General features: G+C 33.8%; 1 protein-coding gene across 2 annotated transcripts in view; it reads left to right on the top strand.

The window, feature by feature from the left end:
• LOC129959525 (sialic acid-binding Ig-like lectin 14) overlaps window positions 1–25,506 on the top strand; it is a 426,367-nt gene that overhangs the window by 325,174 nt on the left and 75,687 nt on the right. The window contains exons 2-3 of one of the 2 annotated variants that reach the window (XM_056072407.1): window positions 14,327–14,638; window positions 23,370–23,516. In XM_056072407.1, the coding sequence (XP_055928382.1) occupies window positions 14,327–14,638; window positions 23,370–23,516 (459 nt within the window). Of the gene's footprint in view, window positions 1–14,326; window positions 14,639–23,354; window positions 23,517–25,506 lie in introns of both variants that reach the window. The other variant, XM_056072398.1, reaches the window with a different exon arrangement.

Here is a 25,506-nt window from a genome sequence, read left to right as displayed (position 1 = left end):
TAAAGCTTTCACAGCATAAAATTTTATCAAAAAGTAATAAATTTACATTTCAAGAATATTTAATTTTCAATATTTACCTAAAAAAATTTTGTTTCCAATTTAATGAAAGTATGTCCCATTCTGTTTTATTTTTTTATAATTAAAGACAACTTGAGTAAAAACGACAGCTTAATGCCATTTTATTAATGCAAACGTAAAACAGACATTCCGTTTTAACATAATATCATGATTCCACGATGCCTCGGGGCCACTGTGTCCTGGTGGTACGGTTTCGGCTTCGTAACCGGAGGGTTTCAGGTTCGAAAACCGATTCCACCGAAGAACCATCATGTAAGCGGTTCTCGAAATCCGTCAGACCAAATGTCCTCCCACTGGTGTGGTGTAGAATTTTTCAGAGGGGATGCCAGCTCAGGTGTCATTCTCGTCGTCTGCCGTGGTTCAAAATAACGTGATCAGTCCCTAAATAGTCCTAATGTTGTTTTGAAATTGGACGTTAATATAACTAAATTAAACTAAATCTATTATGCCTCGGGCTAAAGATCGGAGGGTTTTTTTTTCCTTTCATTCAAAGAGACCCATTAAGAGAAGGAGAAAAAAACTAAATGTCAAACGGAGGCCGGATGTTATGATAGATGCCAAGAAGTTTCGCAGCTACAAATCAGGATCAAGTCCAGTATCCACACGAACGAAGGATAAAAGGAAAAAGTCGTATTGCCTTCTCAAAAATAAATACGATGTATCTGCCCTCTTTGCTGCTTTCTGTAGGATAACGTTTTTGGATTTCTGTTTCTTTCTGACTGCTAGTCACCGCTTCTTCATTTCAGTTTTTTTATTCTGCTGCGCAAAAGATTACCAGTTCGGAGAGGCACTCAGTGAATGAGAAGAGGTTCGTATGGCATAGAAATCGAAAGTACTAAATTTAAATTTTACGCGAAAGAAATTATATTATGAAAAAAAAATGTTTTTTGTTTATATGTATCTTGTTTTCATTACATTTTGAGTAACGGGATAGATCTTAAATGAACTTTTCTGCGTTCAGTAGTTAAGTGCTCAATTTATGGGGTTTTTTCCCGTGTAAATGCAGTAGTCTAATTGTTCAGGCTAATATCCTCTATTGATTGTTGAAAAAACTTTTATTGCCCAATGTGTGTTTCAGAAGATTCGAGATTGAACTTCAAGAAGTTTATTGTTACGTAAGAAAATCTTTTGTTGTTGTTGTTTTATAATGGCACTTGCCATGGACAAGCTCGTTGACTAGGTCAGCGATTTTAAGCCAAGGAAGCGTCTATTGTTTTAGAAGCGCCAATTAGGACAAAAAGTACGTGTTAGTTACGCACGCATCACATTCGCTTGCATAACCCCTTTTTACAGGAGGGCACATTCACACATCTCACAGATAGAACAGATGAAGAACAACCGTGCCCGAACCGGGACTCGACCCCAGGACGCCCAGATCACGGAGAAGACGTGCTAACCCTATGCCAGGACGCCGGCACGTAAGAAAATAAAAGATTCGAATGAAATGTAATTAGTAATTATTACGTGAGTGAGATTGCTTAATTAGTTTTAATAATATTAGATAATCGTAAAAATTTTAAAGAAATATTCATGAGCAGACCATAGAAAAAGAAAGAAAAAAAAAGCCTCTTTAGTTCTTTTTTCTTTTGAAAAGACCATAATGTATATTGTGTAATGTGTAATATCTTTTAAACCTCGTAAAATCTGCTGTTTTTTTTAATTTATTGATTAATATAAATAACTCGACAAAGATAATAACAGTATCTAAGAGTAATGAAAACGGAAATTTATTCTTCCTTTTTCAGGTTTCTTATCTGATACTAATTCTTCGTTTCTTTTGGGATGCAAAAAGATTCTCCTGGGAAACCACATTTAATAATTTTATTAGCAATTTGTTCTCTCTCTCTCTGCTTGCGTTACTTTTTTAAAATCAAATGCAGAATTAGAAGGAATCTTCTCCCCGAAACTTTCTCGCACGTTCCGCAGCAAACATATTATCTCCCATCGCCACTTAAAAATTATGGACCTTGGACAAAAGTGTGACCCCCTCCGATTTTTATTTTCTCGTCTTTCATATATGGCTCTTTATACAGAATGTGCCTTTTTTGTCGCCTTTTGTTTTACCCGACTGAAACTAGAATTTATCACAAAAGTAAAATTTTGATAAACAAAATTACATAAAAAGTTTAGTTTATTGTTGTGATTTAGAATTATAGTAGACTCCCGATTATCCGCGGGCGGGTTATCCGCGCCTGCCACATAAAGTCTTTTTTTTTTTTTTTTTTTTGACTGATTTCTTCAAAAAGGTGTAGTTTTACAGTTATCCTTTGTAATTACATAATACATTACAGTATTAAAACAGTACATATGTATTAATTTCTCTGTGTATCCTTGACGCCTCTTGTAAGTAGATAGCACTTTTCTGTTTTCATTAACAAAATGCATTTTAGGTTAGTTTTGAGTGATATACTAAAATATTAAGCGTTAGTTAAACATTTCCTGCTGTTGATTTTACGTTTTATTGTACATAAAACGATTTTTCAAAATTGGAATGACTGTTTTCTCTTTTGCTACACCCGTTTTTAGCTTTTTTCGGATTATCCGCGATTTTTGTTATCCGCAGCTGCCGCGCCACTCAATTCCGCTGATAATCGGGAGTGTAATGTATAACGTTTAAGTGAATGCGAAGTACAGACTCATATCCGAGCAATCTCTCGGCAAATCAAACTCAAAATTTGTTACAAATCTAATCTATACTTTATAGGCTAACGCGGTGTTCCAAATTTTATTGATCTAGTAGCTCTTTGCACTTTTTAATTATTGCATTCATTTGAAATCTGACAGATAGAATAATTTTATTAAATGGATTTCGTCCATAATGTGACAAAACTCTGCTAATTAAATTTTAAATACACATACCGAATTTCATCCATCTAGCTCACAAATAGATACAATTCACTTATTCATCGATCACAGGGTCAAAGAGGGGGGGGATTGCAATGTGGAGATTCGTCTAAATCTTGAAATTGAATTCTTTGACGATTACAATTCTTCACCTTAGCACCAAATTGTTTTGAGCCTTACAATGTGATTCAATGAATTCAAGAAAAATAACTTCAGAATTGAAGATCTTTATTAGATGACTTTTCTTCCACAAAAGCCACGCAACTTTAAAAATGTGGGTTGGGAAAAACAAGTCTTCGCACTTTATTACTAACAAATGAGTACACATTGACTACATCAACCTTTGAGCTAACTTGCTGGTATAGCTTGCATCTTTTTTGCCAACAACAAAGAAACTCAACGTTCAATTTCCTCTGCGCGAGAATGCTGTCCCGGCAGATGCATCAACACGTTTTGATTAAAAGAAGATCAGACGTTGCACTATCCCCAAAGGTATGGAACACTTTTTATTAGAAATGAGACGAAAAGGAGTGAGAAGGGAGGAGGAAAAAAAAAGAAATCCAGAAGCGGGAGCATGTGATGGATGTCTAGACATTTTTTCCCTTCCAAATCCAGTATTGACACGAGGAAAGAGGGAGGAAGAGGTAGAGTCGTGTTACTATCCTAAAAACAAGCAAGCCGTGCCTCCTTTCGGCGCTTTGTGACGTCGGATGTACCTTTTTGATTTATGTCTTTACTAAGCGCTGCTTCTTATTTACTTTTGTTCCTGGTTCTGCACTTCCGAAATGATATCTGAAGAGGCAATCATGGGTGGGAATGGACCGATCCCTCAAGGGGTTGAGCGGTTTTATTTTATTGACACTTGCAAAAGGGGTGTTTCAGTTTTATCCTTCAGAGGTTCAGATTAGTTATTTTTCCTTTGTGACAATCTTGGAAATTCTTACAAACATCTATAAAAAAGAAAATAGAACTAATACTGTCATTTCTTATAAATATTAGAATCTAGTGGCTTTTGATGACTACTTGGTTCGCCGGGAATATTAGATATATTTGATTTCGGATAAATCATATAAGTCTAAATAAAATTGCAACATCAAATTTTTGTAGGTTTTAAAGCCGTGTTGTTTTAATAGTCGCCCCCCCCCCCTGGTCTGTTTATGCTATAAGAGGGAACTGGGACTAATTGTAACAATTTTTTTGGAAAATGGTTGCATTTTTTTATGTATTTTCGTTTTCTTGATTGTAATTACTTTTTATAGCTTTATTATTCATTCATAATATACATAAAAACATTCAACAATTTTGTTGATTTCAGCACCAGAATTTTTTTTTCAAAACTTGCTGTCTGTTACAAAAAGCCTTGGATATCGCTCAAGCAGTAAAAATGAAAATTGCAATATTTTAAACCATTCTTTAACTCCTTACAATTTTTTTATTAATTAAAGTACAAAAGACATTTCGTAATTAACATTAGTAGGCTTAATGGCAATAAATGATATTAAGTGGAATTCAGCAAAATAGCGATAAAATTATTTAAATAATCAACATAAAAGTTAGAAATGCAGTTAATATAAGTAAATATTTTACTTAATAAAAATAAAGTACTGTTTTTGTCTGTAATACATTGTGTATTTATATTTTGAAAATCCAGCATTAAAAGTCATTCTCCTTCCTAAGAATTGGAGAATGCGTTATTCTGTCTTGGTCTCAGAGGTCGGGTTATTTCTAGTTCGAAACTCGATTTCGCTGAAGAACCGCCGTGTAAGTGAGTTTAGTGTACGCTAAATCTGTCGGAGGTTATAATGTCTTCCACCTGGTGTGACGTGGAAGGAGGAGGAGACGTTCGAACCCGGATGACATCTTCATTATCTGATCGCTACTCAAAATTTCGAGGTCTGTCCCAGAATAATCCTAATGTTGTTTCACAAGGAGATGCTAATTTGATGTAATATAATATAATATATCGTCATAGTTTCTGTACGCATCTCAACGATCTAGAACCAAAATAATGTATATATGCGGGAACTGTTAACAGATCTCATCTCCTGTATGGCGCCATGTTGCGTCATGCATCACATGTTGCTTTCCCGCCGTTATTGGCAGACGAGAGTTGGGTAGTAAGTATGTAAGACGTACAGCTCACGCTGATATATCTTAGTTGGTTCCATAAGAGGTCCCAGAGCTTGGCGACAAACTTGGCGACCATTTGGTGACTTGGCGATGAATTTGGCGCCAAAATAGATTATATCCGAAGGATTGAGAATTTTCCCGATTGGTCCAGTAGGAACCGAGATACGCCTCGAACGTTCCTGATTGGTTGAGAGGCTTCTAGCCCCGCCTCCTGAGACCTATAAAAGGAGGCGGCCGCAGCTGCTAGGGAGGGTAGTCGGAAGCGACGGTGAAGAACTGGTCTTTCAGGGATAAGCGGAGCAGCGACGGAGTCAAAATAGTGCTGAACTAAGCTGTGCGCTACTGTCTGCAGTAGAGAGTCTTGTTGTATGCTGCTGTTGTATGCTGTATGTCTCGGCTGAAGATAATCGTCTTCTGTGCTGTATATAGTTGTCGTCCTTGTGCTTTCCTGTGTTTCTTCGTGTAAATAAACGTCGTTGTTTTATTTTCTACTGCCACCTGCTGATTGAGCGTTCTCCACACCATATAACTTCCACTATCCAAACGAACCCCGGGAAATTTCGTAACAATAAATTTTATCTTAGTATAGAAATGTTTTGTCCTTTAATTATAAAAAATATATTTTCATTTTAATGCTGGTCGTTGCCTTTCCCCACATTATATATTCAGAATCTGAAAGTTAATTCAAAATCCTTTTCCTTACCGTTTATTTCTCCGGTTTCTCTTTTGATTTTTTTTTCATAAATTTTTCACTTTCTGGCATCCTTTTTTCTTTTTATTTTTTATGAATTATATCCTCATATTCTTTTTTTCATTGCTCCTTTAACAAATGGATGAGTTAGTTATTATGCATAGTTATTTATTTATTTATTAGATTCCAGTAGAAGTGAATCGTTAAGAGGAGATAAGATTTTTTTAGAGTACAGGTTAATATTTATAGCAGAAAATTTTAATATATTACAACTTGCCCCGAACTTATAGCTCCGGACATTTTTTTTGTTAATTTACTAAAAAAAACATTGCAATCATTAAAAAATATTAAAGAAGTTTTCCTAAAACTTACTAAATAGAAAAAAATTTTAAAATACAAGATAAATGTTAATACACAGAAAACGTAAAAAAAATTTAAATAATGAGCACCTAATTTTTCTTAAATCAAAATTCCCGAAATACTTTTCCATTTATTATTTAAAGCGAGCTCGTGTTCAAAATGTCTCAATGCCCATTTCGGCTGGGCTATGATTGTGCTAATATAATGCCTCATCATAAAGACCATGTTTACCGAAAAGTATGATTAAAAATTTTTAGACCATTGTATAGCGTGCATGTTACAACTTAACCCTGTTACAACTCACTCCTGGTTCCCTTACATGAGCTATCCTAATGGAATCGATTCCCATGACAACTTAGTGCTATAAAAAACAGAAATGTCTGGTTCATCTATTATCTAAACTTTGCGATACTGTAACTTCTCTTTATATTTAAACTATTCAGATATTAAACTAACAGAATCTTTCTTCTGGTTTTCAACAATGGAAGAAATGCTCGAAATTAAATATTTGGTGAAGCGAGGAAAATGGTCTCAATCATAGTATAGCAATGAAATCTATTATTAAAAATTACCGAAATTCTTTAGAAATTTGCATAACTAAATTAATGACATTAAAAAGATTGTTTTCTTTTAATTTCCGAATGCTAGAGAAATCAGTCTCATGCAATAATATTTTCATGACTTGACTCGAAAAAAAAAGTAGCCAAAATATTACTTAATTTTTAATTAACTAAATTTCGAATCAAAATTTTTAAAAAAACCCTCTCCGAAATGCACATTTCTACTCTTCAAAGTATATTTGTGACAAATCTGGATGCTCCAAGTCAAATGGTCTTATCCTGTAGTACTCTGACACGTACCGGGGCCGCGGTGGCATGGTGGAAACGTCACGGCTTCGGAACCGGAGGGTTCACGTTCAAGGCCCGATTCCACCGAAGAACCGTCGTATAAGAAATTCTGGTGCACGTTAAATCCGTCGGGGCCAAACGTCCTCCCGTTGGTGTGGTGCGGAAGTTTAGAGAGGGGGTGCCAGCTCATGTGTCTTCATCTGACCGCAGCTCAAAATTATGAGGTTTGTCCTAAAATAGCCCCTAATGTCGCTTTTAAACGGGATATTAATATAACTAATCTGACACATACCTAGAAACGTTTTCTTTTTTTGTTAGTAGCGATAAAAATTAGAAAATACATTTTTACTGATAGACTTCTGATATATCATCTCCTGCTTAAGAAAAAGAATTCTCAGGTGTGATTTCATAAAATAACGTCGACCTTGAAAATTTTACATAATAGAGATTGATTTTTTAAATGGAAAAACTATTCTGATATATATTTCAATTTGTTTTCACATGATGCAAGTCTTGTTAACAATTTTTATGTCTCATCTAAATATTTGGCTCATAAGGATATTAACGCGACTTTTTAAAGTTATTTTATATATTCGGATGGTTTATGTGATATACCAATGAAACTCTTTCTTCTGAATAAGCAATGTTGAATATTTTATCTCTACATTTGCCATAATTTCATTCAATGCATCCTTCTAATACCCCAAAAAGAATTTTATTACTAGTTGTCGAATCTAGGGGACATTTCCCTAACGAAGTATTTCTGCACTGTTCGTGAGCACATACCCTAAGCTTTTGTTTGAAAAAAATAGAAGATTCTGAGCATGAAAAATCATTAAACAGTTTTTTTGATTACTCATCCATTTATTCACATTGAGACACTCCTTATTTTTATGCAATTTCCGATAAGCAATTCCATATCACGGTTACGAATATTTCGTAATGACAATAAAAATTATTATCCTCATAAACTACTAATTTCACAAGAAACTGGGTTTCCGCGTGATTGTTAAAATAAATTTGCTCTGTTTTTCCTCGAAAGCTACTCATCGCTCTCACTTCACTTGAACGTCTACTTTTCTGACTGCCAATCAAAACAAGAAATCTTTTCTGCACAACTTTCAAGCCAACCTTGAATGCGCTGCCATCTGTGGTTAGGAAGGACAACTAATCCCAGCACTGATCAAATGTTATCATTTCTTTTTTGATAAAGAGCTTTTCTTTTATTCTTCGCCAAAGCGTCGTAATTAAATTATGAATTAAATCATGAAAAATTATAGTTAAATTATTTTATCTTCAAGTAATTTAATAAATTAATCTAGGGTCCTACAACTACAAATCTTTTTTGACGATTGTTTGCAGATTTAGAGCTGACGCAAAATCATGCTATTTTATTTTGAGTTTAAAATTACTTTCTGCAATCCTAAGTGCTCATTTACTTAAAATACATAATAGATTATTACGGTTGAACAAAAAGAAATCGTGCAACATAACTGTATCACAAAAAATTAAATAATTTAATATTCATAATATATTTACATAATATGCAGGTTCTGAATACAAGAAAGAGGTATTAATTCCAAGTCTAAAATAAGTTTATTAATTCCAATGTCTAAAATAAATATACTTTGCGATTGAAAGTGTGTTACAGTAATTCCTAGTATTTAGAGACATAATTTGTATGACATTGTTTTACTTTTGTAAACAAAAGCTAAATTTGAAACAAAAAAAAAAAATATGTAAATAAAATAACAAGTTATTTTTTGACTTGTTACTAATTATATTTAGAAGACTAGTTACTAAAAATAATTATTTTTAAAAAATATTCAATATTTCACATTTATTATATTAGTGAATGCCTTCGAATTTGTCATGTTTATCTCGCTTATGGCCATTCATACTTTTGGCTAATATAGATACAATATAAATTTTCCTGGGAACTTTTTTTGAACTTATGGTTATTTTTGTAGTCGGCTATTTGTCTAATATCGAAACACAATCCAACCAAGACTCATTTTAAATTATCTTCTGTATATCCCCATTGTAAGGGCAGTAAATATTATATCATAAGAAAACCTTTTGCACTTTGAGTAAAAATATGAACATTTACAGTGCCTAGAAAAATTTTCAGGGGATCAGTAAAAATAAATTCGCTCTTTTCGCTCGACGGTCACGAAAAACAAATATTCATTTACATCTGAGCGGTGATTTTGAATATTTGTGATAAATTCTTGCCTGATCTTATATTCAAAAAAAAAAGACTGCATATTCTATAAAATCGAATGCAAATTTTTGCTGAAATGGAAATAAATTACAGAAAAAAAATTCACTTCTGCAAATAATAACCCTCTTCTGTAGAAAGCTGAAATACCCATTTCAATGACAGCGAACTCAGCAAAAACTTTCCATGTAGTTGCTGCTGTTTCCACCTAATTGGTTGCCTTTTTTTTTATTGAAACGTGTGAAGGAGTTGTTACAATTTCAGAGAAATGAAACGGCATCAAACTCTCTGCAAAATACATAAATCAAAAGGCTCATTCAACAGCGAAAAGAAGACACGTCTTGTTTGTTTTTAGTACAGGAACACGACCTCCACATTCCAGAATTTGGTACTGATTTGGAGAAAAAAAAAATTTTTTTTTAAACTGATGATATCCTCAGGTACTCACCACAGGAACTCTACCGATTTTTCGTATATTTCTCCTCCTCTTTCCTTTTCCAGTCATTTCCAACAAAAAAAGAGCCTGTACCTCGGAGATGCGGCAACGTCAGGACGTTTTTAATCAAAAAATGTTGATGGGTCTCCCGGGAAAACAGCTCGCTGTCTATTTCTTTCACCTCGGAAATGGAACCGAATTCCTTTTTCACTAGAAAAAAGATGGGAAACTGTATGGAATCAGCATACTGACTAAAATTCCATGCTCAGATAAAATACACAGAGCTGGTTTTAGTTATTGAAGAATACTATATTTGTGTTAATAAACGTCGTTATTTGCGATTGAGACTGTTGACTGTATTACATCATTTACCTATTATAAGCGAACCTCTACGAATTTTAACCAATTCTTTTTACTGTTGGTAACAATTTAAAATCCTCCCATTGATGTAGCGCAGAAGTCACAACAGGCAGTGCCGACAGAAGTTTTGTCTCTGTCATCAAACCACAGTTCAAAAGCGATATTGTCCCTATGGTCTTTAGAAAAATTTCAAATTTGGTTTCTAATCCAGTCATTCAAAAGACACCTAGTGTGTCTATCTAGAATTTAAAATCCTCCCATTGATGTAGCGCAGAAGTCACAACAGGCAGTGCCGACAGAAGTTTTGTCTCTGTCATCAAACCACAGTTCAAAAGCGATATTGTCCCTATGGTCTTTAGAAAAATTTCAAATTTGGTTTCTAATCCAGTCATTCAAAAGACACCTAGTGTGTCTATCTAGAATTTAAAATCCTCCCATTGATGTAGCGCAGAAGTCACAACAGGCAGTGCCGACAGAAGTTTTGTCTCTGTCATCAAACCACAGTTCAAAAGCGATATTGTCCCTATGGTCTTTAGAAAAATTTCAAATTTGGTTTCTAATCCAGTCATTCAAAAGACACCTAGTGTGTCTATCTAGAATTTAAAATCCTCCCATTGATGTAGCGCAGAAGTCACAACAGGCAGTGCCGACAGAAGTTTTGTCTCTGTCATCAAACCACAGTTCAAAAGCGATATTGTCCCTATGGTCTTTAGAAAAATTTCAAATTTGGTTTCTAATCCAGTCATTCAAAAGACACCTAGTGTGTCTATCTAGAATTTAAAATCCTCCCATTGATGTAGCGCAGAAGTCACAACAGGCAGTGCCGACAGAAGTTTTGTCTCTGTCATCAAACCACAGTTCAAAAGCGATATTGTCCCTATGGTCTTTAGAAAAATTTCAAATTTGGTTTCTAATCCAGTCATTCAAAAGACACCTAGTGTGTCTATCTAGAATTTAAAATCCTCCCATTGATGTAGCGCAGAAGTCACAACAGGCAGTGCCGACAGAAGTTTTGTCTCTGTCATCAAACCACAGATCAAAAGCGATATTGTCCCTATGGTCTTTAGAAAAATTTCAAATTTGGTTTCTAATCCAGTCATTCAAAAGACACCTAGTGTGTCTATCTAGAATTTAAAATCCTCCCATTGATGTAGCGCAGAAGTCACAACAGGCAGTGCCGACAGAAGTTTTGTCTCTGTCATCAAACTACAGTTCAAAAGCGATATTGTCCCTATGGTCTTTAGAAAAATTTCAAATTTGGTTTCTAATCCAGTCATTCAAAAGACACCTAGTGTGTCTATCTAGAATTTAAAATCCTCCCATTGATGTAGCGCAGAAGTCACAACAGGCAGTGCCGACAGAAGTTTTGTCTCTGTCATCAAACCACAGTTCAAAAGCGATATTGTCCCTATGGTCTTTAGAAAAATTTCAAATTTGGTTTCTAATCCAGTCATTCAAAAGACACCTAGTGTGTCTATCTAGAATTTAAAATCATGCCATAATCACTATATCTACCGTATGGATTTTCGGCTGTTTAAAAGATAAAAAAGACTCTAATAAATCTATATTCCTATTTCTAACAAAATAAGTGGAGGAAATAGTGATATATTCATATTGCAAATTCCGGATAATCAAAAATTAAGTAATACAAATGTCTGGGCTCAATTTTATGCAAAATTTATTTGAAATTTCCTGAAGGGTACAATTCTGGTTAGGGGTTGTTTCTCCGATTTGAAGAGACATTTAAAAAGGATTTTAATCTCTCGTCCGAAACGCCGTACCATGATAATGATTTAAGATTCAATCATTCCATTGGTTTTCTTAATTATAACAAATAAATCGTGAACAAAAGTATATTTAATATGATCACAGCATACTTGTGTTTTAACGAAGTAACTGAAACTATTGGAAATATTTTTTAAAAAAATATAATTTAAGGGAACAGTGGACGATGCTATTAAACACTTTTGGGTATTATTCAGTTATGTCTAGACACTTTTGGGTATTATTCAGTTATGTCTAGACACTTTTGGGTATTATTCAGTTATGTCTAGACACTTTTGGGTATTATTCAGTTATGTCTATGACATTTTTGATGTATATGTATTAAAAAACAAATACATCAAAATTTCTTAAAATACATTTTTTTTAAAATATATATTATTTTCTAAAAATACTAAAAATATATATATTTTTTTTTAAATTTCAAAATATTTCTGGCGATTTAATTTTTAATTTTTTCTATTATTTTTTCTTACTACCCAATTTGAATTTATTTGGAACTAAACTACGTATGATTTTGTAATTCCAATTAAATGCTAATTTTTTACAAATATTTTTTTGCACACCTACTGAATTTTCATAGGAATTTTATGTTGTTCTGAACTAAAATTGGCTTTCAACTAGCTCTAAAAACTCGAAACATAAAATGCATACTCTATTTTCTTTTAATGTTTGACCGAAATCTTTATTATCTATTTCCTTTAGATTTTTCAAAAATGAAGACACCAAGAACATTTCAAAGATATTTAAAACGAATTACAATATCATTTTGTGAAAAGTCATTAAGATGTACTTTTTTTTTCCTCTTAACCCTTCAAATATTTATTTTATTGAACAATACATTTTATAACACTATTTTAGTTGAATATAAACATATATTTTGGTGATGAAACGATAAAAATAGAATTATACCTTTTTGTCTATTTTTGCTTATTTCAAAGTTCACTGTCCCTTTAAAATATTTTATTAATTCATTAATTTTTTTAAAAAATTGTGCTGAAATAAATAAACATCCCTGAAAGTCAATTTTTTAGAAAAACTACCTATTGCTTATAGCTCTCATGACACGAATTTCTAAAAATCCTCGCCGATCATGGTCATTAGAAAACAAAGTCCTCTCCTTTGACTTTATAACACTTTCCCCATCTTATCCTGACATCTTAATAACACAATAGCTAGAGAAATTTTAATTGGATTTTAAAATCTCTGAAATATATTCTAAGGAGAGTAAAAATCTCGGATAGGTTCGTAAATGACCATATTTCTCAAAGGAAATTGTAGTTGACATTTTTATTTCTCCTTAAATGAATCAAATTAGCGGAATTCGTGTTTTTTAAAACAAATAACTTCTGCGTTAAATGTTTTTCGATAATTGCAATTGCTGAAGTTAGGTTTCATTTGGTTATATTAACGTCCTGTTTGAAGCAACACTAGGGCTATTTTGGGACGGACTTGGTAATTTTGAACCAAGGTCAGATGACGAGGACGACACCTGAGCTGGCACCCCCCTCTCCACACCACACCAGACTAGCGGGAGGACGTTTGGCCAGGACGGATTTAACGTGCAACAGACCCCCTTACACGACGGTTCTTCTGTGGAGTAGGCTCTCGAACCTGAAACCCTCCGGTTCCGAAGCCGAGACCTTACCACTAGGCCACCGCGGCCCACTGCTGAAGTTAGGAGTAAATTGATTTTTAAACCTTAGTTTCGGTTATTTGCGCTTTCCTTCTTTCCTTGACTATTGTTTGAAATTGTTTAAAAGCACATGGATTAAAGTTTAATACTTGAAAAAAAAATGAAATAAAAAGCAGCAGAATATTTACTGGCAATATTTTTTAAAAAAGGGTCGCCTTCAAAAAATTTCAGAAGCTACATGGTTTAGTTTGTTTGAATATATTTGATTATAATTATTTAAATGTGGTGACATAGATCATGTTAAGTATTTATTTTGCAATGAATGCTGAATTATGAGATATTAATGAAGTCATTACCTGTCATCACATCTATTTTCAACATTTCAATGGTTCTGACTAAGGATTAGAATGAATAATAATGATGATGAGGGTTTCTATTTTTGCCTGTCTAGTTTAGTTTATTAACGTCCTGTTGTGAAGTAACACTAGGGCTATTTTGGGACGGACCTCATACTTTTGAACCGCGTTCAGATGACGATGACGACACCAGAGCTGGCACCCCCTTCTCCACACTATTTTTGCCTGTCAGGTTGCCAACAGGATTTATTTTATTCTAAAGTTGACTAAAAGAAATTTTTTGTGTTCCAATGTGTTTCGAATGAATCGAGGAAGAACTTTAACATTCCGATTAATTCTCAAGTAAAAATTTAATTAAAATTTGTTTGAAAAATTCTTCTTTACGACTGAGCTACGGAATAAGTTTTCTGTGCTAAAATTCGTTCTGTTAAAGTTCAAGGGTCTGCCATTTTGATTATCGTTCTTTGATAGCGCAATTTATAGTCAGTGCCCAACTTATAAACATTAACTGTTTAAAATATAAATGAGTACTCGTTAAAAAGTTACTGTTTTTCTCCTAAACTTCTACCATTTTTATTTTTCAGGCTGTCTCTTTGTATGCAAGAGTGCAGACGATTCTCCCCTGGAGAAAACCATCTTGGTGGGGGAATCTGTCAGTATCCCGTGCCCACTTTCCACACCGGGAGGATCCGTGCAATGGATGCAGGACGGTTCACCTATTGTACTCGACCTCAGCGCCACACGGCGGCGGCAGTGGAACATTTCGCCTGACGGAACGGCCGCCCTCACCATCTCCGAAGTTCGTCGGACGGATGCGGGCCGCTGGGAATGCCGGGAGCTCGGATCTGACGGAAGTGTCAGAAAAGTCGCCAGAGTTCTCGACCTCGTCGTAGGCAGTAGGTCCAAAACTCTTTATTCTTCTCATTTCCTAAATCATCACATTGAATCACCATTTCTTTTTCTTTTTGTGCTGCCAGCTCCAAATATGAAATCTGAAACTTTTTTATTTGTATCGCTTTTTGACATGGGACAATTATCATTAACAAGTAACAAGAAACCCCCATGCATAAAGGCAACCTAGAGATAGTTTCCGCACATGCTTAAATTGTCTTTAGGGTTTGTATTATCCTAAACAGGATTAGGAGGTTCATTCTTTCGATCCTCAGATATCTCGCCTCCGGACGTTCTCCTTAACTTCGCTATTTTAATATATCCGGAAAATTCATATTTGTTCGAATTTTGCTCTTTTCGGAGTTATTAAAAAAAAAGAAAGTGCATCTGAAGACGCTTCAGTTATAAAATGAAATGACACAAAAGAATAAAAGCTATAAATAGTTCATGATAAGAACATTATAAAACATATTAAGTTTTGAATGTGTGCATACAATCAATCTGGAAACATTAAAAATGCACTGAGAATTTAGAAACTCTGACATCTGATTTCTAAAAATATTAAATAAATGCACCAGAAGTTTAAAAGTGAAATATATTTAATCTAATAAACACTAAAAGAGTATTAATAATTCAAAATTCAAATACAAATTGTCAAATAGTACACTGTTCAATATATCTGTGCCAAATTCGATATAATTCGTAATGGTTTGACTTGTAGAGTTCAACAGATAAACACACATATTCATTTTTATTAGCAGTAGAGATACAGCATAAATCTAATTCTTGTAGATATTTTTGAATTTCAAAACATCACGCAATTCTCAAAATGTGAATTCATTTTCAAATATTATTACTTTTTGTTTTTAAGAATAATGAAAATATGTGGTCATTTTGCTGAAGAAAGGGAGAAAAAACGATTATTTCTATAGGAAAATATATTTTTATTTTTCTCCTATAAATATTAGCGCCAATCATAATCGAATACATCATCAGAAAATCAATAATTTCGCCATTAAATCCATAAACTTCTTTCTCAGTCTTTAAAAAATCTTCTTGTGACGAAACTGTCTATTTTTTTTAATTTAATATTTAGGATAAAATACTTTAAAGTGTACAGAGACAGGAGAAGTTAATTGAGTCTTATGTATATGATAGCTTATCGTTCATTAATCTATAGAATTTTTAAAATTCTAAACTTTCTGAAAAGTGTCTACTTGGCGGATTAATATGATCGATCATTCTTCGCTGCTTTTGGCGTTTTGGAAATTGTTCTTTCAGAATATAAAAGTTCTGTGAATAGTGATTGCACAGTCACATTTTGAGCAGGAAAAATGAAACAGTTTTTGTCCTTTTTATTTCTTAATCATTTAATATTTTCAATAATTCTTATTTTTTCGTGTACGAAGTACTCAAAGAGAAAATATTACAATGATCAAAAAATTCGAACGCCAGATTTTGGTAAATCCCCACATTTCATACCTCCCAGGGTCCAAAAAATACCCTTTTGAAATTATGTCTGTCTGTGAGCAAGACAGCTAATCAATGCTTGGAGCTGGACGAATGAAATTTGGTATGTGTCTTTCAAGCCAAATCTGCAACTTTCTTTCAAATTTTAAACGAAATTCATTAAGACAATGCTTCTCTGTCTGCATGAGTACAAAATAACACGTTGACTACAAAACATAAAAAGCTAGATGAATAAACTTTGGCATACAGTTTTATCATATAAAGTGTGGATATTTATCAAAATTTGAAATACATCCCTCTAGGAATTGACTATCTCTCGGTCTATGCATTTGTATGCATGTAGAAACGATAGTTGGAAAACGCAATTATTTAAATAAGCGTTAAATTTAGTATGTGATCTAGTTGTTACAGCAATAGCTATTGATCAAAGTTTAAATTCATAATTTTGAGCCGCAGTCAGATGACGACACATGAGCTGGCACCCCTCTTCAAACTTCCGCACCACACTAACAGGGGAACATTTGGCCCGACGGACTTAACGTGCACCAGAAACGCAAAAAATGCATACACGGTTTCCTTTTCTATAATACAAAGACAAAATGCTTATATATGGAATTCAGATAATAAAAATCTAGCGTTCACGGTTTTGCATCCAATCCATAATTTTTAAGTAGGGAGGGGAAAATGAGATTTGTATTAAGGGCGAAACAAGAACATTTCGACGAGACCATTCCGGCTGATTGATAAGCGCTGATTCTTTTGAGATGTATTGAAATAGATCAAATTCTTCATCATAGCCTTCAAGCTGGAAAATTATAAACGTTCAAAATAATCGCTGTCTCACTTTTGTGACAGCGATTATTGAAATGTTGATCCATCACTTTTTTTTTATAATATCAAAATCAGAGCAATTTTTAAATTCAAAAGCTACCACGTCAGAATTAATCAAACGGAATGAATAAAAAAACAAAATACTCCAAAATATATCGAGCTGATTAGTTTAAAAAACTGACTTCTGGCAAATCCAAGATTCTATCACATAGAAGTTAAAATTTGAAACAACAAATGTATTGTGTGTCCAAATTATAGAACCAAGGATGAAGGTGGCGTTTTTAATAAAATAAGGCGAAACTTGCTGAAAAATCAAGAGATCAAACCAAGCTAAGAGGGAGGGCTTCAAATTTTTTCGTATCCACCACCTACCACACACCCACCCACCCACCCCCGAAAAAAAAAGACACCGCATCTTTAGAAGTATCTCTGCCACATAATAAATTGTTCTCCTCCTGACAAGTGAGGTTTAGAAAGTTAACTTGTTTTTGTAAAATATCAAACTTTATATAAAAAGCTAATGTACGAAAACCCGGATAGAAATTTTTGCAATCAACTGCCTGAATTACAAATGAAATTCTAGCTCTACAAATATCTTAATTCTCCACTAATTATTATTTGTCTCATTAAATTTTTAATTTAAATCACGAGAACTTATTTAAAAAATGCAACTTGATTCATTTCAAAAGGATAAGTAATTACATATAGATATTTTTTTTTGAAAAAATTTAAACGGAAATTAATGTTACGGGAAATGTATTTACGATATTTGTCAAATAATATTTAAAATACCTTTAAAATGCATAATTTTATGAATCCGTGACTATCAATTATCCAATATCAATTTAATCAATTTCATTGCCCCAATTTCTGAATTAAGAAAAGAGAGAAAATTTTAAAAATCACTTTCAACTTGGAGAAAAAAAAAAGCATCTTCAATCCAGAGAACCAGATTAAAATTCCATCTTTGTTTTTTTTAAAATTCATTCTGAAAATACCTAAACTGACATTTAATTTTTTTTGTTTCCTTCATATTTCTTTTTAATAACTTCAAGAATCACATTTCGATTTTATGAGCATAAGTAACTGAAAATATATTTCGAATTTCATTCTGTATTAAAAATGTGCAGAATCAATCGGAATGATGAGTCGCTTTTTGAATCGCTTCATTGCTTCGAAACTCACTGAAGCGATCATCGCCATTACACACTTCTGCTTCATTGAAACACTTCGAAGCTAATTCCCGAATCTGAAACATAGAGGAACGGTCATTAGCAAACAGCGCCGGAACTGCTTGAATTACGTTCCATCACCACCACCTGTGAACGCACTCTTTTTACAACAGCTGCTACGGAACGCTTTCAACTTTGATTGGACAAAGGAAGGAGGGATGGAATAAAAGACCTCCCCCCTCTCATCTGATTCCTTTTAAATCTGAGTGTTCCAAAAGAGCAAAAGGTTGCTTTGTTTATTGCTTGAATTCTTATGAGTTAAAGAATTGTTTTATTGGTTTCAGTTTCTTTTGGCCGGAAGGTTAACTATGCTTTGACAAAAAAAAAAGTATCAAAGAGATTTCATTTCAGTTACTTTTATGATTTATTGACATCTTTTTTTATACGACTAATTGTAATTACTTGTTCACCTTTTTTTTTTTTTTTTTTGATTGGATGAATAAAAACGGATTTTAATTGGCGGGAGATATCAAAAATGAATATAAACTAAAATAGATTGCACCCATTCGTTAAGTGTTATTGTTGTAATTTGAAAGAAATGCGGTATTTGAATGCTGATCACAGATTAAATTCGAATTCTTTTTAATATTTGTAAAAAAAGGGAAAAAAGAAAGCAGTTTATAAAAGGTTATTGCTTAAATATTTTCATTAGAAAAAAGTGGTATCATTCTTTATATTTTAAAACTCTTTCACGTTTTATTTAATTACAAAGTTTATCGATTCATACTTTTACAAATTAGATGAATCATTATTCATTAAAATGCAATAAATTTGTTTTCAAAGCATATTTGTCTCAGAAGTAAAAGTGACTCAAAAGTTTAAAACGAAACAAAATTTTTTAAGAAATTCTAACTTCCAATCCAACATAATAAAGCATGATAATGTTTTAGGCCAGAATCATCGGTCTTCATATTATTTTTCAATTTACTTTTATTTATTGTTTTGGTAAATGTGTTTATTTTTTTTTAAATGTAATATTGTCTAAACGTATGCGTACAGTTGCAATAATTCACACAACAAACTTTAGAAAATTAATAAAATCAGGTAAAATATTGGCGAGAAGTTTTTAGTATCGCTTGAAAAGGTTTTCTTTATAAGTAATGTGAAAATGACTTTTGTGCAATAATATACACTCAATCCGCGCTTAATGGGCATCTCACAAAACAAACAAAACAAAATGTAAAACAGTGACTCATTTAATGAGCGATGTTTCGTAGAAAGAGTGACGAGAAGATACCGTGATGTCACATGTTAGAGTGGCCTGTATCAGTATATAGGCAGCGCTTATCTGAAGAAAATTCTTATATATATATATATATATATATATATATATATATATAAGGAGAAAATTTTAGTCGAATAACATTATCGAAAGCGATTCCGAGAGGTTTGAGTACCTGTGAAGATTTAATCGATGAGATTTTATCTTTAGCCAACATTGTCAATCTAGAAAGAGATAATAAAAACATCATGAGATGGTGGATGTACATAGCCAGAATTACAGTAGAACTTATAGAACTGCATTCTATGTCACAGCAAAAAGCTGCGGAGGAGATTTGCACATTAGAGAAAGAAATAATAGACGGAACAGAGCAAAAATTTCCAATGAAATAAGAGAGATACTAAAAGCATGGGAAATTATTGTATCGTACTTTGAGAAACATCGACTTATTAGGCAATAGCTATAGTCTTTACAAATTCATTTCACGATAATGCTGTGTTTCATTTCCGCCACATTTTGAAACGTAGCTACAAACAAATCTTAGCCAAAACGTAGCTAAAGACGGTCTTTAGACAATTTTTTCCTTGAAAAGAATTATAAATAATTAGAGTAATTATAAATAATAAATTGCATTATTATAAATTCGTTTGAATATATATATATAATATACCGGGTGCTGCATAAATTCTTGCAAACTTCAAAAAATCATAATAAAAAAAGTAATGCTCGAAAAAAATTGCGGTTTGCGGGAATATGTTCAGAGATCCTTTGAATTTCATTATTTCCATTAAAAAATTATTTAAAAATGACCGATAGATGGCGCTTACACGGTCATACCGAGACGGTTTATGCAAATCAGGAAAACAGAGCACAGTAATATTATAGTATATTTTATTTTAAAGCAAAAGATGCTGAACATGACCGCCACCTCAAGGTATTAAGCAAGTGAGACGCGTAACTACGCCTATTACAGCTGCATGTAACATATCGGCATCGATGCCACTAACGACCAATTAAATGGCATCTTTCAGTTCCATCAAAGTGGCAGGAGAGCCCCGGTAAACACAAGACTTCAGGTATCCCCACAACCAAAAGTCCACTGGAGAAAGATCTGGCGGTCGTGAGGGCCACTCATTCTTACATCCTCTGCTTATCACTCTGTCCTCAGTGAATGTGTCTAGGAGGAACGTCTTAACTGAACTAGCAACGTGGGGCGGGGCACCATCCTGCTTGAAGGTGACGGAAGATAACGCACGTATATGCTGTAAAGCAGGCATAACGTGGTCTCGCAAAAGACTAAGATAGCGTTCTGTAGTGGCGGAACAGGTTTTCCAACCGGATACAAGGCAACGCTCTTCAAAAAAGAAAAGGCCTAGAATGAAGGACGCAGTGAAACCGAACCAAACAGTTACATGGGGGGAATGTAGTGGTTTGGACGTGTACGCACGAGGGTTTGATGCTGCCCAGATACGACTGTTTTGCGTATTGACGTCACCATGCAATGAAAAGTGAGCTTCATCTGTCCACTTGATGTTCAGTAACCATTGTGGGTCACGTTCCATTTGTGCGAGCACCCATGTTGCAAAGGCTTGTCTTTTCTCGCAATCTGATGGCAACAACTGGTGAAATACCTCTATCTTGTACGGATGCAGCTTTAAGATTTCGTCCAGAATACGTCAGCTCGACCTTTCCGGAATTTCGGTTATTTTACCTGCTTCACGTGCACTGGAACTCCCCATTGAAGTCTCGGCTGCCACATTTCTTATGACCCTTTGGACAACAGGGACGCGGTCAGCGCTGACAGATGGTCTGCCACTTCGTGGATGATCCTCTAATTTTCCCGTTTCCTCAAAACGGCGAACTAAATTCAATATCCCATTCAATGAAATTGGGTTTTTCTTCGCCTTAATTCCATTCACCGCCCGTAACTGTCGCAATGCTTTAGTCACGGATTCACCGTTCTTATAGAACAGTTTCACCACTAATGCTCGATCCGGTAGAGATAGCATGCTACTGGCGTCGAATCACAGATCCATTTCCAGCCTTGTGTTTTATAGCTATACTGATTTGCATAAACAGTCTCGGTATGACGTGCTAGAGCCATCTATCTGTCATTTTTTAAATACATTTTTTTAATGGAAATAACAAAATCCAAAGGCTCTCTGAACATATTCCCGCAAAGCACAATTTTTTTCGAGCATTACTTTTTTTATTATGATTTTTGAAGTTTGCACGAATTTATGCCGCACCCTGTATATATATTCGGAATAGAACGCATTGTCCGATTTTACATGCATTCCTATGAAAAAAATGTTTCGCATTACGATTAAAATTCGGGAAAGAATTATGCTTGCTAAGCGAGGTTCCTCTTTACTCTAGAATTGTTTAGAATAGATATTAGAATTTTGATTAATGTTTAATTAAAAATTGATCAGAATTTTGAAAAGCTCTTTCTTAGTAAATACTAGTGAATGAGTCCATCGTTATGTCATGCTTAATTGTTTTCACAATTTTTATGTCATGTATACCATATGATGCACCGCACAATTTGCAGACAAGTTATGAACATTAACCTGGCGTTTTTTTAGTTATAGTATAATCTGATGAAATGATTTGTCATAAATTGATACCATCTTTGATCGGATAAAGGATGAGGATTTGGTAAAGGATATAAAATTATTTTTTCCCTTTTCTTAATTAAATTCATTTCTCTCGAACCAAGAAGACTCGTAACTGACTTGGCAAACTTCATTAACTGTTTGGAATACTGGGATCAAAATTTACCAGAAATGGTGACACAAAACAAAAAGTATCAATTTATTCGTCAAAATTTATTGCATATCCTTCAAAGTAATCTCTTCCGACAAGAAAGAACTTATGCCAAAGATTGTTCAAGTTATCAAAATACAACCTCATGTTTTTGTGAAACCGCTTCGCAGTTTGTAACGTATTTACTTTTATGGACACAAAATGATAATCACAAAGAAGCAATTTCAGCCGTGGAAGTTAGATAAAGTCACATGGAGCCATGCCAGGTAAATACGGAACTTGTGGAACCATATTTGTTGAATTGTCGATCGAAAACTTTCAGATAATAGGTCTATTTTAAGAAAGCGCACAATAATCTGCGAAACGCATGAGTATGTTGAACATAAGAATTATGAATGCACAATATCATAATAATTTTAAAAAATCGCCTTAATTTCTGAACGATATTAATGTGGTCTTTTCAATCTTTTTTTCATTTTTACAACATCATTCACTTAATTGTTGAGCTGTTTCTATATCAAAAGCATATATCGCGATTCCATCACCGGCGATAATGCGTTTTTTGGAAACGAATCGCACTGAGAAAGTATCTCTCCAGCCAACTGAGAATTGGCGTCTTTGGAATAAATATCGCAATTTTATTACTGGTGATACTGTGATTTGGAAAAGAATCACACTGAGAAAACACCTATCGAGTCAACTGAGGCAGTCTTTGGAATAAGTTTAAAATTCTTGGAACAACTAGATAAGCGAAAACTCGATATCATAATCCTACATAATCCTTTAAAATTGCTTTATATGATCAAAATAATGAAGGAACTTCTTTAGTAACATCTCTTATTGTCAAAAAATAATCACAAAGCCCCGATTATCTGACCTATCGATATTTGATTATTAATCGAAATGGTTGATCTACCAGATTGCGGATCTTTTGCTACGGATTCTCTAACATCTTTCTATAACATTCGAACAGCATTCTTTTTATAAATATCAATTTTTTGTATTGACAATAATAACTAGAAAGAGTAACAATAATAGAATTTATAATAATAATAGAAATAAAATTTTATCCCTTGTCGTTGATTTCATATCATAGTATTTTTCTTCTTTTCCAATGAAAGTTGAGTAAAGTTCTGGATATATTTAGATTTTTAATGCATGTCACTCCTCTATCCGTTCCCGCTAAACCAGTGTCAGGTCTTTCTTCACCAGGTTCTCCTTCGGATCCGTATTTAGAGTTGGAGGGCCGTCGTCTCGTCCACCAAGCGACAGTCACAGTCAAGGAGCCGCAAAAGCTGTCTCTCCACTGCATTGTGTCCGGTGCAATTCCACCAGTTCGACGCATACACTGGTCAATTGGTAAGTCATATCTCTGATTCTCCAACCCGCAACGAAGGCACACTGATTTAAACCATAAAACTGAATGACCGGACCTCCGCAGCAGCAACACTGGTGGGAAATGTGGCTGGGTCCTAAGGACCATCACCGGCCACGGTACAACCCTCCCCGAAGGAAGTACGTCCCGTCACCGATGGGAGGAGTCAAATCCCCCACCTATTTGTGTACCGTTCAGGGTGGCGAGATCCAACCACCATACCGGAAGCATCTCTTCTTCATTCCGAGGTGCTCCCCGGGGGTTCTGGTCAATTGTTAAGCAGGAAAACGAAATCCTATAAAACCACTGTTTATCAGTAACTGTTGAATGAAGGATGAAGTTCAAACACAGCTAGTGAAAAATACAATATTTAAAAACATTACATAACTGAATGCAATATTTATATTGCATTGATATTGATAGTTTAATCCCAATTCTAACTTCTTGAAAAGCTTTCATAAATTGAAATGTTTTCACTTACTGGAACTAATGCAAAATAAATTAATCAGTTAATGAAAAACAATAATTAATTAAATATTGTTTTTCATCATTTTTATAATTCTTCACAAGTTATTAACCCTATCCAATAAAGTGACGAGTATAGCTCGTCATCGGTTTTTCATGCCATACAGTACAATGACGATTTTTGCACTTGTCATCGGTTTTTCATGCCATACAGTACAATGACGATCTTTACACTCGTCATGCGACTAAAGTTACTGTTGAATATGATAATGAATTTGGTTTAAAATTCCTAGTATACTGAATCCGGCAGAACTTTTATTATGATACTACTATAGATTACTATTGCAGATTGTTTACCTTTAGATGGTCGGTCTTGATACAAGTCACGGCCAAAATGTTGTTAGTCATAGGATTTGAATCTTATAAACATTTAGTGTGAACATCGGTCCAGTCTCTTATACTTTTACTAAAAGAAAAGTATGTTGTGAAATATACATCGTAACGAATAAGACTACTGCATATTATAAAGATCAAGGTGAAGGGATTTTGAAAGATCAGAAGAAATAAGCATGCATTTACCTGATACTGATAATGAATCTAATTATAATGAAATATTACCAAGAAGATGAAAACGTGCTGAGTGATTAATAACTGATTTAGTGAATTCTCTGGAGTCGTAGACACATCTTCTTCTTCTTGCGTACAGCCGACCACCCCGCCATCACTGAACGTTGCAGTATCGACAGGATTTGTTGTGGCCGACTGCTATCTTTAGCATTGTCCATCCTTGCATTGACCGATATTTCAGACTGACATTCTCTTTGAGGTAATTGCCCACAAAGTGACCCACCAATTGGTCAATTACTGTCCTTCTTCCTTATCCACAAACTCTCAAATAGTTGGTAAAAAACTAACAAATTTTGACATCATGTCCTTCAGATTTTTAAGATTACCTGGTACCATCAGTACGGTACTTAAGTCATTATTTATAATTTTCAGATTTTTTCTTAACTCCGAGATTTCAATACATTCCTTTAAATAGTGGTAAACAATACCGATTCTTCCACAAATGCATTTATTTTCCTCCATTCTTCCAAATCTTTGGAAATATACAGGAAATCTCCCATGTTGAATTATCAGTGGATGGTATCTTCGTATTTTTATTTCTGGATTAGGAATAAAATCGAAAGTTACTCTTCCGCTTTTGGACATATACCATCTGTCAAATCATTGCAGCCTTATTTCATCTCGTAGACACATCATCAGAAGAATGGATTTGGAAGGAAACTAGGTGCTCATCTGAAGTCATTAGAGGTTTTTGAAAAGGTGTTGGATATGAACTTACGAATTACAATTATATCTATACTAATAATATAATTTTAATTCCCAATATGTAAGAATTATAAAATGAATTAAGTTTTTTAATAAAAATTAAATAGTTATTTCATGCACTACTTATTATTAAATCTTACTGCAAGGGGTTAACAGGAATCCAATTCTCTAACAGGA

The sequence above is a fragment of the Argiope bruennichi genome, chromosome 2 (assembly GCF_947563725.1).
Source record: "Argiope bruennichi chromosome 2, qqArgBrue1.1, whole genome shotgun sequence".
NCBI classification, from domain to species: Eukaryota; Metazoa; Arthropoda; class Arachnida; order Araneae; family Araneidae; genus Argiope; species Argiope bruennichi.
The sequence above is the reverse complement of the archived record's forward strand: the minus strand, read 5'-3'. Positions and strand labels throughout refer to the sequence as shown.